The following is an 18,481-nucleotide window of genomic DNA, read 5'->3' on the forward strand; positions in this document are numbered from 1 at the left end:
TGGAGAGACGTATAAATCAGGGTCTTTATTGCATTCAGTAACTTTAGCCGTTACACAACAGTGAATTTATAACGGTAGACTGTTACGCGGTATCTTGTGAATTGACCCTATCTGTTTTCAGTGCACAGTTGACACGTGTCCCGTGAATAAAAATATATATGACGAAGTGTTCGTGCAACGACTGATAAGAAACATGTTCTTGTGCTTATCGCGTAAACGTGTGTATTGAAAGTGAGACTAAATTAGGTTAAGCGTTGTTACCTATATCGTATCCAGTACATGTATGCAGTAATCGCAGGAATGGGTCCACGTTTAATTGAGAGTGTGATACTCAGCTGTGCAACAAAAATAGGTGTTATTGTTAGTTGTGTTTGGTACAAAACAGCTCCCCGAAGATAAGAAGCTCCAACTGAATACCTGTCTTCGACTGTTCGCGGAGGGTCAAGCAATGAACGCCAAATCTTACCCCACGGGTAAAGCTATGGGAAGCAAGGGGGTTGGAAGTTACGCATCCCTACCCAGCACAGGGTCGGAGAGCGAGGGTGGCGCTAGTCCTGGGGTCAGATTACCCCCAAAGGTCAAGAAGAGGATAAAGGCGGCGTCGGAAGGGTAAGTTGTAAAGGGTGTCTTTGCGTGTAGCTCGTTATCGATCGTCGCTGTGGTACACGTTGTAACGTGGCCCGTGGTCGTCGTAGTGACGGTGGCGCCAGAGCTGTTGTGATAGTATTGAAAGATGACTGCTAAAAGTAGTAGTGGTAGTAGTAGTAGTAGTAGTAGTAGTAGTAGTAGTGGTAGTAGTAGTAATAGTAGTAGTAGTCGTAGTAGTAGTGGTAGAAGTAGTAGTAGTAGTAGTAGTAGTAGTAGTAGTAGTAGTAGTAGTAATATTATTAGTTTGTTTGTTGTTTAACTTCGCACTCAGCAATATTCCAGCAATATATATAAAAAAGGTCTTTAAATAATCAAGTCAGGACCAGACAATCTATCTAGAGCATCGATCCACGCAATTGGGATACGATGACATAGAACAATCAAGTCAGCGAGCCTGACCACCCTGCATGATTAGTCGCCTCTTTCGACAAGCATATATGTGGTCGCCTTTTACGGCAAGCATGGTTTGCTGAAGACCTATTCTTTCCCGGATCTTCACGGGTTTAATAAAAGCAGTAATTGTAGTAGAAGTAGTAGTAGTAGTAGTAGTAGTAGTAGTAGTAGTAGTAGTATGAAAATATAAAGTTTCTGTTTTACCATATAGAGCTCTTTAGATTAGCAGTATTTGTAGTAGAAGTAGTCGTGGGTGTTGTAGTAGATGCTACAGTAGATGTTGTAGCAGTTGATGCAGTAGACGTTGTAGTAGATGTTGTGGTAGTTGTAGTAGTTGCAGTACATGTTACTGTTGCTGCGTTAGACAGGGTAGCTATGTACATGTACTGCAACACAATATTCACCAGATTTTCACAAAGTAAAATGCCCAGCCCCATCCACCATTTACAGACAGAGTATCTGCTGCGAAACCGAATTTAGAATTATATAATTTTATAGACATATGTTTAGAACTTAAATAAATAGTTTTTAGTTTTGTCTCTTGACTTAATTGTCTCAATCAGTGCCGTGACACCCCCGCTCACACACACCTTCCCATTTATTATGCACATCAATCTCATTAACTCAGATCTTAGTACTCGCAACCCCTAATTAAAGATGTTTGTTTAGCAGTAGCAAGAACTAAGATCTGAGTTTAATGATATTCTTCTGTTCACATATTTATGAGTAAACTTAACTTTTAATTGAATCATAAACTCGCGATTTCATAAATATGCATTCTTTGTGCTGTTAACTCGCTATTAAGGAGGAAATCAGTTTCTGAATCAAATCTCAAAGTGCAACGATGCCCCTATTGAACTTTATAGGCGATAATAAAATCCCGTGCGAACTTAGGCTCAATAAATAACAGATGGGAGCTGCATGCAGGTTATGTCAAGGGAGACATCATTTCCACAAAACAAAGAATATCAATACAGAAAGTATACGAAGTACATTCCCAAATACTATTTGATTAACAATGTAGTAAGACTTTATTATTCAAATGCGTCATTCAAGATGGAATTTTGAAGTTTCTGGAAACGCTAAAACAAATACTACTATCTCCAAAACTAATTTCCCCCTTAAACGTCACATCACATAAAGTTTGAGTTCTTGCGTCTTATATCTACGTGGACCAGAATGGATATATTGTGATTTCAGGGCAGTTATTTTCATTAGTTAATCGTTTAATAGCATTAACGATCAAAATGAAACCCAGGAACGGAGGTTTGAAATCTTCCAGCCAGGATTATATGAACTTATTGTACACGGACTCGGACAGTGATACTCCGGATCTAAAACTTCCTCCTTTGAAGGGCAAGAAACCCAGAAAGTAAGACTTTGATTTCATTTTGAATGCTTTCATTCCAAAGGAAATTTTGGCTGTATTTAATTAATGGTTTGCTGGCAGTATTGTTTACCTAGTATGTGATATCATGCCTAAATCTGACAAACTTCCTCCTAGTGTGAAACGAGTTTCGGAAAGTAAACAACAAGAGTTGCTTCCCTTGACCGATCAATCAGTGCTTGTCACTGCTGTACGTTGGTGTCATGTGAGCCGGCTGTCGATATCAAGTTGTGATAAACTGAAAACTATGCCATGTATATCATGATAACATGTGACTGAATATTTAGTATTGTATTTCACCCAGATGCAATATCACCCACACAAATATATGCCGCATTCCCTGCCTACCCACAGGTCCATATAATGTAACTAATATTATATAACAAACTTGTAGACGGCGAGTTTAACATTATAGATTAGAATATTAGTTATTTGATCCTTTCGTCTACCAAGTTCAACGATCATCATTATTATGTCTTTAGTGGTGAAATACTTTTTTTATCTGAAATTATAAAATTGATGTTTCACTCTTTTGTGAAATTTCATCTACCGAAATTAATTGGTGACTCGCCTTTGAAAATTCAATATCATAATGTGAATTATTATAAATATAGATCTACAATAAGACATGGCTGATAGTATTTGGATATATTAATTCTATTTTTGTTAAAATTTTGTGTTCCAATTGTATCGTGGGCAATACCCTCCATCTATCATAAATACAGACTTGGATAGAGGTTGGATATACAAGAGGAATTCTTATTTTGTATCGGTAAAAATTCAATACAGGTTAAACGGAAGGTCTGTTGTGAATTTAATATCTCGAAAACATTATTCCAATGACTATGATATTTGTCATTAGAGGAAAATGACCGTTGAATAAACATAGACGTATAACATTTCAACATGTTATTAGTCATATCTATTTCTTCGAATTCCAGAAAGAAAAGCTCCTACAAGTCGGTGGTATCCAGCGACACAAGTGTGTGTTCATTATGGACTATGTTGAAAATCATAACCGTGATCGTTGTCTTGGCAACTGTGGCGGTGCTAGGCGTTATATGTTACTGGCTGATGGGTCAGGTGTATGAGATGAAGTCACAATTACAACAAATTCAACAAGGTAGGTATGGCTGGGGAAACATACGCCATCCAATTGCTTCATCGAATAGTTTAGCCCACCCTCATGCACTCACTTAAACGCAAATTTCGATAATTATGTATATACACATGTGTGCAGATTTGTCATGTGAACGAATTTACATGCGTATGTTTGTAAATTTGCAGGACTACATTTATTTTAGTGAGGAGTGAGTGAGTTTGTATACTTCGTATCTCGGTCCAGACAGACGTAGTTTAAAATTCATGAAAGCTAAAAGCATATACAATTGAAAAATTATAAACCACATGTATGAGCTCTAATCAAAGTACAACAAGGTAAGTATGGCTGGTGACACATACGTCATCCGATTGCTTCATCGTAACACCCATACAATGCACCCATTTGTACGTTTGTTTGCAAATTTCGATAATTATGTAAATATACTCGTGTGCAGACTTGTCATGTAAACGAATTTACGTGTGTATGCACATACATTTTCAGGAGTACTTTTACTTTAGTGAGGAGTGAGTGAGTTTGTATAATTAGCACCTCAGCCCAGAAATAGTTACACATTCATAATAACACAAAGCATATGTACAGTTGAACAGTACGGTTAATATCACAGACCCAGTACATATAACCAAAAACCTACATGTATGTACGTCCGTGATAAAACAAACTGGAAATATAGAAGTCCAACATCTTGAAAAATATGTTTAGTCCAATAAATGTATGTAATTTACACATATATTCGTTTTTACAGACCAATATCTCTAAAAAATTACAAAAGCAAATGCCCGCTCACACCGGAAAATATTTCTTTCAGATTTAAGTTTATATCAGGAATTCGTGCAAGACTTTTTGGCGTATCTGGCTGTAAAACAAACTGATCGAGAAAACGACATCTAGTATACGGTAATGATCAAATGACACATACAGTAATGTTAAAAGGAGACTAAACTCGGTTATGATGTAATCGGAAAGTTTATGACAAACTATAATTCATATCAAGGGGTGTTCATACAAAAGTGGAAGCAGGGTCGCCCAGTTGTTAAAGACACCGCAATGCGTTGGGCGTTCTGAGTTGCCTCTGTGAACATCGTTAGGCGTGATGTAATCATATGATCGGGAGTTCGAATCACAGTTTCGACTTGATTGTGTTTCTACTCTTTACAGCACCACGATTGAACTCGTGGCTGTCACCAAAGTGGTGAACGTCTATGGCCTGCATGACACATCCTCCACATCAAACGGAAACTGAAATACTGTTCCAAGCCCATACCATTCCTACAAAGGTTTTCGTACCATTATTGATAATCTAGTAATATTTGACATCAAACCGAGTGTATGTCTTTCTTACAAATTATTTTTCTTTTGCGAAACTTAAGTACGAACACAACTGGTAAAGTAACATACGTGAACTATAAACACGATTTTCAGGGTGACTTACACGTTGAGAAGTGTCACATTATAAGCAATCGTATCTATATATATTTTGAGACTCTCCGTTAGAACACTTGCCCCAGCTGTGTTGAACGTGGATCTGAATACGATGACTAATGTTGAGTTAGATTAAGGGAAGTCAAGGAGTAAAAAATATATCCAGAAAAGGTCACACTGGCTTTCACTTGAAAAGAATACAGGTGAGTAAGCCGAAAAGATCAAAGAATGTTCAACTAACGATAGCGAAGCTTTGCACAGCAGTCGAGGCCCTTGGGGTGATCTTTGTTCTTAATTATTTCATCTTTGTTTTACTTTAAAATATCGTACATGTGTACGATTTCGGTGGTTGTGCAAAACCTGAATATATATTTCGTGGTCTGCTTTAAGGCTTGAGGCGGTTAGCATTTCAGAGGCTGAATCGTTTTTGTAATAGGTTCTTTCCGTCGAAGAGGTTAGTAGGTGAACAAGCTATAACGTTAACGACACAGATGAGGAGTAACTTCCGTAATTGAATACAGTAAACTACGGTTATAACGAACACGCTTATAACGAACTAACGGATATAACGAACTGACATTTTAGTCCCGACTATATGCTGTAGTTATGCTGTATATATGCTTTTAACGAATTACGGTTATAACGAACTAAAATAGTAGTCCTTTTGAGTTGGAGGCAATCTCGAATAACATGCACGATGTTCGGACACCATCAGCAGGCGGTGCAATGCAATGGCAATCAAATCACGTGATTGAAATAAGTTCAGATCGGGAATTATCCCGGAAGATATCAAAAGTTATCAAAGCCACCATTTCCATCATTTTGACTTCTTTAATGAGAGAATTGAAATATAATTGATAGAAAATTCCGAAATCTCCACCCAAAACGATTCCTGAGTTTGTATCGTGTTCCTTCATGTCCACACGATGCGGAAATTTGTCATTTTACATGTCACTCTGGAGATCCATGTATGTAGTCAATGTCGGATATAAAAACAGACAGGCGCCATCAACGCAATCAACTAAAACGAGGTGCAAAAATAACCACATATACAAGGTGAGGTGAAATTGGGTTTAACGTCGCGTCCAAGATTATTGCACTTATATAGCGACGTGCATGCACGTGTGTGTGCTTGTACTAGACCGGACTGATGCCGATTTATAGTGCTAGCCCACTGAGATACCATGCTGCAGTTTAACATGAATACCCCACTCAGACACAGTATACTGACTCCGAGCCGACCAGTCCTTGCTTTAACCCCGTAATGCCGAGCGCCAGACAGGGTAACATCAAGTACCATCTTTAAACGTCTTTTGGTATGACGCTGCCGGGGATCGAACCCCGCACCTTCCACTCTCTGGGCGGACGCTCTACCTCTAGATCACGGAGGCGGTCCCATATGTACAACGTATCAAGCCTGTGTATCGCAAAATACATGCATATTGATTCTTTTTGTAGCCACATCTTTTTAATGTATCTAATCAATAACGTCAAATCTCGGTCTCACCTGGTTTCATTAACGTACAGCTGTCGATCAACCTATACACGAGACTTAATCAACTACTGTACCCAAGTCGTATAACTGATGCTACCGTATCCACTCATCCCTTCTTGGGTTACTAATATCAACTGTTCGCAATTATATCTAGTAAATATAGATGTAAATAGTCACCTTTAGTAAAAGGTGTGGTCCTTAACAGATTTTGAGTAGTATACGAATTATTGGCGGGAATACGGACCAACCCGTTGAGAAGTGGCCAGTTAAATCTAATTTCTACGTTTGGCTTCAAATGATTTTTTTTAATCTATGCGCAATGTACCGGTCTCTAATTGCTGACCTCTACATATCTGCACTGGATGTTGAAAGCGAGCATTGAATAAGGATTCCGGGTATCGGTTTCGTTTGGGTCGTCTACTTGTTTTCCCTAATCGATCAGTTTCCTATTGTTTTTTTCCTTTTTTGACAATTGCGATAAGGTGTTTTACTATGATACTAAAAGAAGAGTGTCTCATTTTCTAGAACTGGATCGGTGTGAATTTTGAGACAGCAGAATTTCTAGATAGAGCACATCTGTGCGACAGTGCCTTCAAGATTATCATCAAAATCCATTACCGCCCAATCCATTTAGTCGTCTCTTACGGCCAGCTGGGACTATCGATCTCACACTGACACATTGTGTGGAGAAGAGTATCGTGTTGTCAAAGCGCCCGTAAAATCACACAAGCGGCGCTGTGTAATTTTAGCCAATGGCGAGCAACGGCTTATTTTCTCCTGTCCTGACATTTACTGCTCCACTTCCGGATGGCAGTCCGACATGAAAAATCAACGACATCTAGGGCTATCGATTTGGAACTGATGTCAAAAATTCCTCCATGTATTCTTGACCCGTCAGGCTTTGTTGGTTAGTTGTCGACAGTCCGACAAACTGGAGCCCTCTAGCAGAATTAATGTAGATTTTAAACCGTCCAAAAAGATGAAGAAGCGACGAGAACTCGATGCGCTTGTCACAAACGGGAAATTACCGAGAAGAAAAAGCAAAAGCGGTCACGAATTACTTCGTTCTAACGATTCCGACTCGTCAGAGGTCGAAGAATTTTCCGTCCCCAATGGGAAACAGAATGGGAAAAAGTGAGATATTGTTTTCGTCATACATATGCCAGCAATAATGAATAATTCATGCGTTATGTCGCGTTGCCTAATTCATGATTCTTTCCAAAGGTATGCTCATTAACAAGAGTGTTATTGATTTTCTGAAAACTTAACATTATATTACATAAGCAGCATGCTGACGATTATATGTCATATTATTTAATTAAAAATATATTCAGTTATCATTCGAGGTAAACGGGTTTATTATTTTACATGATATCAAGATGTAAGGTGTAAAACGTGTACCTTGTGTACCATGAATAACGGGGTCACATTTCTACAATAACAAAATACTGTGAGTGTGGCATTGCATTGGGTGTTTTTTTCTGGAACTGGGAAACAATAAGCTAGTAATGAACATGATGAAGAATTGTCATATAAAAGTAACTGAACATTTGGCCTGACCTTTCTAAGCAATAACTTAGGTATGGCATTACATTGTTTGGGACTTAGAGCATGTAAAGGATATTAGCTCTGTACTTATATAAATAGTGTGTGTGTTTTGGGGAGGGTGGGAGCTAAATCTTCTTCCAAAGAATGTCTAGAAGCAGTAGCACAATTGGGAGTCAAACAAGATAGTCATGATCATGATTGTGTTTAGTTATGATCTTATCAAAATGAATTATAACTGGTTTCATTACCATTTCATTAATCAGGGTAAATTTTCAGGTGGAAATATTAGCTTGATTAATAATATTGCAGCCATTTAGAAAGTTCTGGGTAACATGTCATCATAACATTTAACAAATCAAAGTTAAACCTGTTAAGCATAAAACATTTGACAAAATATCATGGCTGTTGAGAGGAATGTTCATATTTTTGGTTTTTTTCTTTTGCCTGATATTAAATACTTTCAGATTTAATCATATTACTAAAAGATTATTGATATTCTTGTTTTCATCTTGTAGATGGATTGGATTTTGCCCATGCTCTTCCTGTGTAGCCTTGCTAGTGTTCGTTGTCATGACATCCTGCCTTATTGCCTGTGGGGGCTTAATATGGATGCATTTTGAACTTAAAAGAGACCTTGACAATCTAAGAGAGAGACTTATAGCAGGTAAATGAAAAACAAGTCTCTACATTTTAACTTGATTGCTTCAACTTGTCCAAGAACTTCAGATGATTGATTAAACATGTTTAATACATCATCCCAGTTGACATGTTATTGAAAAACCATAGCCACAGGGTAGTTTGATAATGCTGATAGATTGTGTTGCTGTCTGCCCTGTGGGGATTTAAGTGGTCTTACATCATGTACATCTGATCAACCTATCCTAGATCCATCCATGCACTGCAATTGTCTATGTCAAGTGTTACTATGAATTCTGTTGCAAGACTGTCAGTAACTTTTATTACAAAGCACCTATTGCATATGTGGTAGTAATAAAAATACAAGCTAGGAAATTTACTTTCTAAGATGGTAAACATGGTAAAGGTACTTGTCATAGTATCTTCATGATCACAACACCAGTACAATCGTGGTACATAGTACACCGGTTAAAGTGACGATAGTTTCTTGTTTTTTGTCACTTGATAATGCACACACTCCATTTGTAGGGAATTAAGGTGCACATGGTACAACATGTTCAAAATCTTCACAATTTTGCTGGAAGTGAAGTGTTGGCATTATCTGTTGTGTCCTAATACTGTTACCATGGTTACTTTTCAATAGTTAAATATGCCCACATATATCAAACTGATCAGTACTGCAAAGATTGATGAAGCTTTTGCAAGAGATGAGGATTGTATGGTTGTGTTGATTGTGTTGTCAAACCTGACGAAGTAGATCATTGCTCATATCAGTCACTGGTTCAGTTCCAGTTTGATGTGTGCAAAAACTACTCATATTTGTAGGCATGATAATAATTAACATAATCCTCAAGATCATCAGCAAATCATGATAATAATCATAATCAAAACTAACAGTAGTTATAATCATGATAATGGTTATATAAATATACATCATGATAATCTTGCATTTATTTAGTTACCATAGTATGCATACACACATTTAGACTTATTGTCAGATTTCTAAGCAATAGCGACTATGCTTGTCTTAAGAGGCAACTAACGGGAGTGGTCAGGCTCGTTGACTTGGTTGATGTATGTCATCGATCCCAATTGCGTGGATAGATGCTCATGATGTCAATTACTGGATTGTCTGGTCCAGACTTTATTATTCACAGGCTGCCGTCATATAGCTGGAATATTGCTGAGTGTGGCGTTAAACAAGAATCCAACCAACTAAGCAATAGACAGAAAATGAGATAACATTCTCATTGTTAATATTATTTCTGATTTCAACATGTTCAACTTGTGAATTGTTCTAATTCCTTGGGTTTAGAGTTTTGCCTAGATATTTGGCATACAGAACATGTTTGATGTAGAAATTATAAATAAAAGTAACTGATCATGGTAATATAATGTCAGATGAAACATTCTGTGAAAATAATTTGTATGATGCATTCAGTTTGATTAACGTCAGCTCACAGAACAAACCCGGAAAAACCAGTACTTGTATCGTAGCTCATAATAAATCACTAGTTTATCTGGTCCCGACTGTAGACGATTATAATTTATATACAGGCCGTCATCACTATGAACATATAGCTGGAATATAATATTGCTGATGATTATATTATTAATATTATTATTCACGTATTTCCATCATATTCAGTGGTCGAAAATAGGTCACCTGTTATTCGACGCATAACGCACATTTACTCAAAGTCAGGTCAAATAATTTACAGCATTTACTAGAGTTACTAAAAATACAGTGGGAATTACCAAGGAAGTGGTATTCCTCAAACCTTAGCCAATTAGATGTGTCCGTTTGTTGGAACCTCTGAATGTTATTGTAGCTATTATAGTTTGATCAACCTCGTCATACAACCTCATCAGAAATTGTCCTCTTATAAAGTGTATAGTTGTATGTTACTGAATTAAACACACACACACACACACACCTTAAACATGTACGTGGGAACAATGTTCGAGGCTCTAAATCTTCCAGCTTAACAACACAAAACAATACTCACTCACTCACTCTCTCATTGATACCCTGTTGTTTGCTCATGTTGATTTATCATCATTATCATCATTATCCAAGATATACCTATTTGATGTGCATATGGTATATTTTATCTTTTATGTTCACTGCAAATTGTTGAATAGGAGAGAAAAAGTACCGAAATTGACGTGTCTTGTTGCTGGTGTTTACATGCAAAGTATAGCTGTCTGTGTGCTATGTACAGTGGAGTCCCGTAACCAAGGTGCTCCAGAGGAGTTTCAGAAGTACCACAGTCAGATCCAGTCCATCAACAGGACGGTGCAGGACATGCGCACAGGAGCCCGCGGCATGGACAAAATCACAAAAAATCTCACAACTATAACAACCCAGGTATACAGCCATTAGATTAGCCAGGCATTATTATAGAGGCTGCAACTTTACCCCTCATCAGTAAAAAATAACACTTAGATATATGTTTTCCCATTTAGCTTGGGGGCGATAGGGTAGCCTAGTGGTTAAAGCATTCACTCGTCACACCAAAGGCCTGAGTTTGATTCCCACATGGGTACAATGTGTAAAGCCCATTTCTGGTGGTACACCCCACCCCCATGTTTTTGCTTGACTATTGCTACAAGGGATGTAACGCCATACTCACTCAATCACATTCAGCATGTTTAGGATATTAATTTGTCCTTGCTAAAACTTTGTAAAGGTGACTTGCATTCACCAAATAGCAGAACCAAGGAAGAGGTAAAGGCTTTGATATTCATTTTAACATTATTGCATTCATGTAGTGTTACGTGTTACCTGTAAATTCGTAGAAAATAATGTGAACAGCAACTTGTAGATCTTTCCCTCCCCCAACCTGCCACAAGATGTGGTAATGCTGTATTGGCCTATGTGTACCTGGTGTAATGGCCCCTTGTACGATTGGAAAATTGTTTCATAATGAATGTTTTGTATTGAACACTATCAGCATGATTCATATTATTGAGATGCAGTATGATATACTAGCCCATTGATTCTAATAACCAGGTTACCCAGGTTGTCATGGTTATAATATTGAGCTTAGGTAAATCTGCATGTCTCTCCATACCATGTGCCATACTGGAGCTGTAAGGTACTGCTGGGCCTATTTTTCCATGATTGATTATTCCATATGTTACATCTTCATATCTGTTGTTACATGTAAACCCTGGACCCGTTCTCTTCATTTAGTCAAAAGTCTTCTCTCTTTTTTTCCTGTTTCATTTTTTTTTTTTTGTCAATAAGTCTCGTAAACTAACTACAATGATATAAGACCCAGCATTCCCCAGGTAAACCAAAGTGGATTTATTCTTGTGTTTTTAGACAAGTGTTTTTCTGACTTGATCTCACATTTCAGTGGTTGTATTACACTATAAATCTGCATAGATGAGACAGGTTGTTGTGTAATCAAAATTGTTGTAAGCAAGTGGAACATTGCTGACAGGCGGTATAACATCCGCTCACCTGTAATACTCGCTTTCTCCATGTAGTTGAGAGTAATGTCCCTTGCTTATTTCTAGTTGTCCAGTTTGAGTCAGACAACAGATGGGCTGAAGGAGAGCCTCAAAGCAGCCCCAGAGCTGAAAGATCTGCCAAAAAAGTTTGATACATTCACAAGTGTAAGTTTACAATATATGACGATCTTTGCTCCATTACCATTAAAACATGAGTGTTTTGTGTTGATCTGGTGTGGAGGACAGTGTGTTCACACCACTGTCAGATACTGCTATTTAAACTTATTACTTGGTATTTTAATAAGGCCATAACATGGTTTTTAACACCTTAACTGTAATCAAAGTTCGGTTGGCATGGTTAGATTACATATTATTTCCTTTTTAACAAAATTGATATTTTATTTCTGAGTCCATGTTCTAGATAAAGGGCGACTTTGCTTGTCGTAAGAGGCGACTAACGGGATCAGGTGGCCAGGTTCGCTGACTTGGTTGATGCATGTGATCGATCCCAATTGTGTGGATCGATGCTCATGATTTTAATCACTGGATTGTCTGGTCCAGACTTGATTATTTACAGACCGCCGTCATATAGCTGGAATATTGCTGAGGGCAGCGTAAAACAACAAACCAATGTAACTGGTTTAATCACCAAATTTCACAAAGGGAATTGGATTGATTTAGTAGTTCATACTTTTATCAGCTCACCCAGCGTTAAAAACAAACAGTTTTCGTCCACTAGTCCTTGTGATGATAACAATTAACATGTAGCAAAACCCTTAAAAGGGCAAATTTCTACAAGTCCTTATGATACCTTAACTATTGGGCAGTGTGGCAAGGACTGTAGGACGAGTGCCAATTTCTACCGCGGTCACCTGACCATGGTGACTGGTCAGTTCATTAAATTTTAGTGTTAGTTTTTAGTACTTACACACTGTAGTACTTTAATATGCATGATATGTTGACATCTTAATATCCATGGGAGCTGTAGTGTCGTGGCACTGGCTTTTACCATCTGTTTAAAAGAAAAATGAACATAGTTATTGCTGAAAAATTCACAGTTGGGACGATAGTCCTTTATTTTCCTTTCTGATTAATATTGTTTTGGCCTGATATTTTTGTGTTCTATCATGTTCTATGCCATGGGCCATCAGTTCCAATGTCCTTGCTTCCCCATGTGTTTCAGAGTGTTGCCAGCATGGGCAGCGACATCCAGGTTGCTAAGAATGATCTCAGTACACTCACGGAGTTTCAGAAGTCGGCCGAGCAACAGCTTCAAGATCTGACCAAGAGAGTGAAAGATATGGAGGTAAAGTTGTCAGGACCATTCAGTACTTCAAATTTTCAGGGGGCACGGGTGGCCCAGTCGTCTAAGGCACCGTGATTTGCTGTGCAAAGTTGCATCCCTTGGGGACGCCAGAAACCTATGATTGTGTGTTTGAATCCCGGTTCGCCCTGATTATGTTTCTAGGTTTGTCATCACCGTAGTCGTGCTTGAGGGTTTCTCTGAAGTGGTAAACGTCTGAGACCTGCATGACATGCCGTGATATAGCTGTAATACTGTTAAAAGTGGCGTTAAACCCAACTCACTCTTCCCATCCATCACAATTTCTTTCAGTTGTATGTGTTCAAGGATTACAGGATTTGCAATTTCAAAAAATATATTATTTTGGTCTATATTTTACCTTTTTTGTGGGGATGAATGTAGTTTCACACAAGTCAACAGGACAAACATGAAATTATTAATTCAGTTCAAGCACAGTATGATTCACACTTTAGACCTTGAAATTCAGAAATTTACAAGGGCATTATCCATCCCAAAAGAAAATGACATTCTCAATTACAACTGCTTATTATCTATCACATTTCTATCCATGTATTGAGACTCCATAGATAGTACTACCACTATCGTTAGTATTTTATGTGTGTTGTAAATTGTTGGAGTTACCAGGCTTAAAATGGTTATGGTGCTAACATACAGCCAGACGCTACAGAAGTTCTGGTGCATCACTGCCCATTGTTTAGATAATGAAGAAACATTATGGATGATTGATTCAGAGTAAGCCAGTCAGTGCAGTCAGCGGCCCGAATGTCCAGCCTGGAAGAGAAAAGGGAAGTGCAGCCATTGATCAAACACAAGCTAACACATTGCAGGTAGGGGAATCCTTTCACCATGGGAGGTCATGTGAGGTGAAATGGTCACGTTCTTACTTATATTGGAGATTTAACGTGCGCTTTCCGACTGCCAAGCGTACACGGGGTCACGTTCAAGATGATTGCATTTATATAGCGATGTGCATGCGTCTGTGTGTGTGCGTGTGCGTGTGCGTGTGCATGTGCGTGTGTCCATCACTGTGTGGTACTGAAAACATGGTGTAGATGTACTCCGACTTAAGTTCAAGGGATGGTTTATATTTTTTGTTTGTTATAGTTCCATGGTTTGTCCACTAATTTGGATTTCACCCCACTGTAAATATCATTCAAGGCCTGGTATCTAAAAAGCGTATATTGAATGTATAAATATCTTCATATAATATTTTATTAATTTCCATGGAAACTGTTGTCCCACCTCACTGATCATATGTGTAATACAGGGTCCTTACAGGCTTGAAAAAGCCTTGAATTTTAGGGTCCCTCTTGAAAAGCCTTGATTGTTAGTGTCAACCTTGAAAAGCTTTGAAAATCACCAAAATAGCTTGAAAATCCTTGAATTTGTACAAAATCACATATATACTTGTTAATCAAAGTATTAAAGCACACCAAAATATGAACCAAGGATGTTTAAGTTGAGATTTATCTCCAGTATATTGGATAGAGACATTTTGGAAAGCAGAAATACCAACTTAGACATACGCTGAAAACAAACAACTATGTATTCCACATCACTGTTTATTGAGCAGCACTTGTAACAAGTATATAAACAATGTCATTCAAACACTAATTACATTCTGTGAATTGTCACTGCTGGGGTCAAGACAAGAGTTCTACTCACTCATGTCATCACTGATCACACCTGCAAGTCCACACAGACACCTCCCAACAAGGTGTCTTTGTGACTGCGTCAAAGGCCGACACGAGCCAGCGCACATGTATTATTTCAGCTTAAGTACTCTACTCAGCGCCAATAAGTGGTGCTCTTTGCTGTGTGATTGGTTTAATGTAAGGTTGGATTAAGGTGAGGATTCTCCTGTAAACCTGACAGGACATTTTCTTTAGATATAAATCCACTGAAGCTTGAGAGGAGGGGGTGTCGCATTCATATTGAGTCACATTTTTGGCTAGGGGCCAGTGGTCGCATTCTTTTAGAGACGTGTTAATTTCACGATTTACAGTATATAAGTGCTTTAGAGAGAAGATACTTGTACATTGAGAGCATTGCTTGTACATGTTGTCATCCCTAATCACTGAAACATGTCTGATATATGTCATTTAGTAAGGCTCCTTTTGTACGATGCCTGTATTTGAAAATGTCAAAAATATTTATCCAGTGGATAAAAAACCAAATCTATAACAAGTTTCGTTATGGTTTGTATCGTTACACAAATGATGTTTCCCTGTGAAACTGACAAAATGATGGAATCAAAGGAGTTATTTCTTTCTCACCATGCTCACGTTGTTGTCTCCCCTGTATCCATAACTACAAAACAGCAGCTACATTCGTCACCACTCGCTGCTTTCCGTAACCTGAAAGCAGACTCGTCCCCATATCGATGAATGTTATGTGCGAAAATACGACAAACCAATCAGAATGCGTGTATGATTTCAAGTTCTTCGTCAAAGAATCCCTCAGAAATAATTTTTGATTTTACGTATGTCTTGCATCTAAAAATATACCCAAGATACATTTAAATGTGTTCAATCATACTGTATAAGTCTGCACGTCCCGACGTGCTTTAAATTGCATCTGAAATATATGTACTACATGGGGAAATATATGTGAACCATTTCACAACGAATTGACAATTGTTTTATGTATGCCCGTTTACGCTAAGACGGAATCGGGTCGCAAAAATGGCCATGAGAGGGGCACGAGTCGCTATTCGGCTTGTCCCGGAATAACATGAGTTGGTCACGAATGCAGCAGCGACTGACGATGCTGAGTAATATTTACTCTAGTGTCAAATACTTTAGATCCCAGTCTTTTGCAACTGGTATCTTAATACACATACCTGTATCAGAACACAATATATTTAACAATACCCAACCCTAGTAATGTTTGTTGCAGATGTTGAACCAGCTTACACAGGACATCAACAAATTAAACCTCAGCCTTGTGGCAAAAATTGAAGAGGTAAACAGCAGCCTTTTAACACACGAGGTAAGCATACAAGAGTCCCAGGAATTATGCAGTAAATGTTCATGTATATATTTGTTTGGCTTGGACCTTCATCCAGTTGAGACTGCCTCTGTGGTCTATTGGTAGACTGTCCGCCCGGAGAGCCGAAGGTCCGGGGTTCGATACCTGGCAGCGTCATACCAAAAGACGTTAAAAGATGGTACTTGTTGTTACCCTTTCTGGCGCTCGGCATTAAGAGGCTAAAACAAGGACTGGTCGGCTCTGAGTCAGTATACTGTGTCTGAGTGGGGTATTCATGTTAAACTGCAGCATGGTATCTCAGTGAGCTAGCACTATAAATCGGTATCAGTCCGGACTAGTACAAGCAGCCACACAAACACACACACGTAAATGCACGTCGCTATATAAGTGCAATAATCTTGGACGCGACGTTAAACCCCATTTCACCTCACCTCATCCAGTGGATTATAATGAAGATGTATGGAGCTGGTGTTGCCCTCTGTCTGACACCTGTACACAGCGTGCCACACTACATGATCTTGGTTGTTTCACGGAACTTGTATATGTCTGCACCCTGCATCAATTTTGGCTTTGGGCTATATATTGTAGATCATAGGATTTCCTCTGATTCAATACCTTTCTGTGCCAACATCTGACAAGAGAATGGGCGACTAGTTTTAGTGTCATGTAATTCAAATCAGACTAAGTAAGCTATTGTAATGAATAGTTAAATAGGCCCAGGGTTTTTATCATAACGGAATGGGGATTGACACAGGCTTGACACAGGCTTGACATGAATTTGACACAGGCTTTACACAGGCTCGCCACAAACTTGACACAGTTTTGCAACAGGCTGAACACAAACTTAACACAGGCTTGACACAGTCTCGACACAGGTTTGACAGTCTTTTCATGAGCTTGACACAGAACAGAAGTCTGGACTTTGTGTTTTTGTTGCAGACTAGACTGAGTTTGCTGGAGAACTTCACTAGTCATCAGCAGCCCAGCCCCACAGCATCACCGCCAACTGTCAGCAAGGGTGATGCAGTGAATGCCCTTAAGAGTCTGGTGGGTTCTGTACTTGTGGTGGCTTTACATATCAAATTTAGTGAGCGAGATGGTGTGTGACAGTCAAATCTCGTGTGTAAAATCAGGGAATCGGGTATAATAAATACACCTCCAGACCAGTCGCTATGGAAGCTTCAACACTGCTGGTGCGACATTTGGTAATATTCACTTGCTCAGTTACTTTTGAAGAAAAGGGATTTTTTTTGCAAATTTTACAGACATGGAAAATATGATATGTATAATGGACATTAAACTGTCAATGTTTGCAACAATATGTATGATATGACAGTGTTTGAAATATAACATAAAAATCAAGAGGTCCTTTGTCAAAACCCAAATGTTATTGTTAAAGATTTAGGGGGTCCCTGATTCCAATACTAAAGTAGCAACGTTAAGGTCCCCAGGATCCTCCTTAATGTCATGGGGCACTGGTGGCCCAGTTGTCTTAGGTGCTGCGATTCGCTGTGCAGAGTTGCGTCCCTTGAACACGCCAGAAACCTATGATTGTGGGTTCGAATCCTGATTCGCCCCGATTATGTTTCTAGGTTTGTCAGCACCATACCTGTGCTCATGGGTTTCACCAAAGTGGTAAATGTCTGAGACCTGCATCACTTTGGGCTTTCCTCCCACACTAAGCTGACACGCCTTGATACAACTGGAACACTCGTTCACTCACTCACTCACTTGTCTGTGGAGGAAATGTTTGAAACAGTTAACATGGTTGATATTTCTGTATTCCTAGTTGATTCATGGAGCGCCAATGGACCCCTCCTCATCTTCCTCCTCATCAGGTGACATGGCTGTTCTGTCTATATTGTTGGGCAGGGTGGAAAACAACACTGTTATGCTGACATCACTGAAGGATATGTTCACTAAAGTAGGTAGCATTTCATCTCTACAAGTACTTGCCTTGGTCTGAGAATCATATTTTTCAGTCATCTAACATCATCAGTCCCAAATGAAATTTCCATGCATCGAATACTCAATAACATCAGCAAATCTAAAAAC

The 18,481-nt window shown here is 38.7% G+C and overlaps 1 protein-coding gene across 4 annotated transcripts in view; it reads left to right on the forward strand.

Annotated features, from left to right (window-relative positions):
- Positions 1–409: 409 nt before the first annotated feature.
- The window catches only part of LOC139480489 (EF-hand calcium-binding domain-containing protein 14-like), a 32,279-nt gene continuing 14,207 nt past the window's right edge, over positions 410–18,481 (forward strand). For 2 of the 4 annotated variants that reach the window (XM_071263576.1, XM_071263578.1), the window contains exons 1-9: positions 2,174–2,413; positions 3,370–3,551; positions 10,875–11,020; positions 12,178–12,276; positions 13,295–13,417; positions 14,167–14,262; positions 16,334–16,426; positions 17,366–17,473; positions 18,216–18,350. In XM_071263576.1, coding sequence (XP_071119677.1) covers positions 2,289–2,413; positions 3,370–3,551; positions 10,875–11,020; positions 12,178–12,276; positions 13,295–13,417; positions 14,167–14,262; positions 16,334–16,426; positions 17,366–17,473; positions 18,216–18,350 — 1,107 coding nt within the window. In that variant the 5' untranslated portion in view covers positions 2,174–2,288. Of the gene's footprint in view, positions 610–2,173; positions 2,414–3,369; positions 3,552–7,280; positions 7,600–8,528; positions 8,678–10,874; positions 11,021–12,177; positions 12,277–13,294; positions 13,418–14,166; positions 14,263–16,333; positions 16,427–17,365; positions 17,474–18,215; positions 18,351–18,481 lie in introns of those variants that run through there. The other 2 variants (XM_071263579.1, XM_071263577.1) reach the window with 2 other exon arrangements.

Source organism: Haliotis cracherodii, unplaced genomic scaffold, assembly GCF_022045235.1.
Source record: "Haliotis cracherodii isolate W230 unplaced genomic scaffold, xgHalCrac1.p SCAF_4, whole genome shotgun sequence".
In the NCBI taxonomy this organism is placed as follows: domain Eukaryota; kingdom Metazoa; phylum Mollusca; class Gastropoda; order Lepetellida; family Haliotidae; genus Haliotis; species Haliotis cracherodii.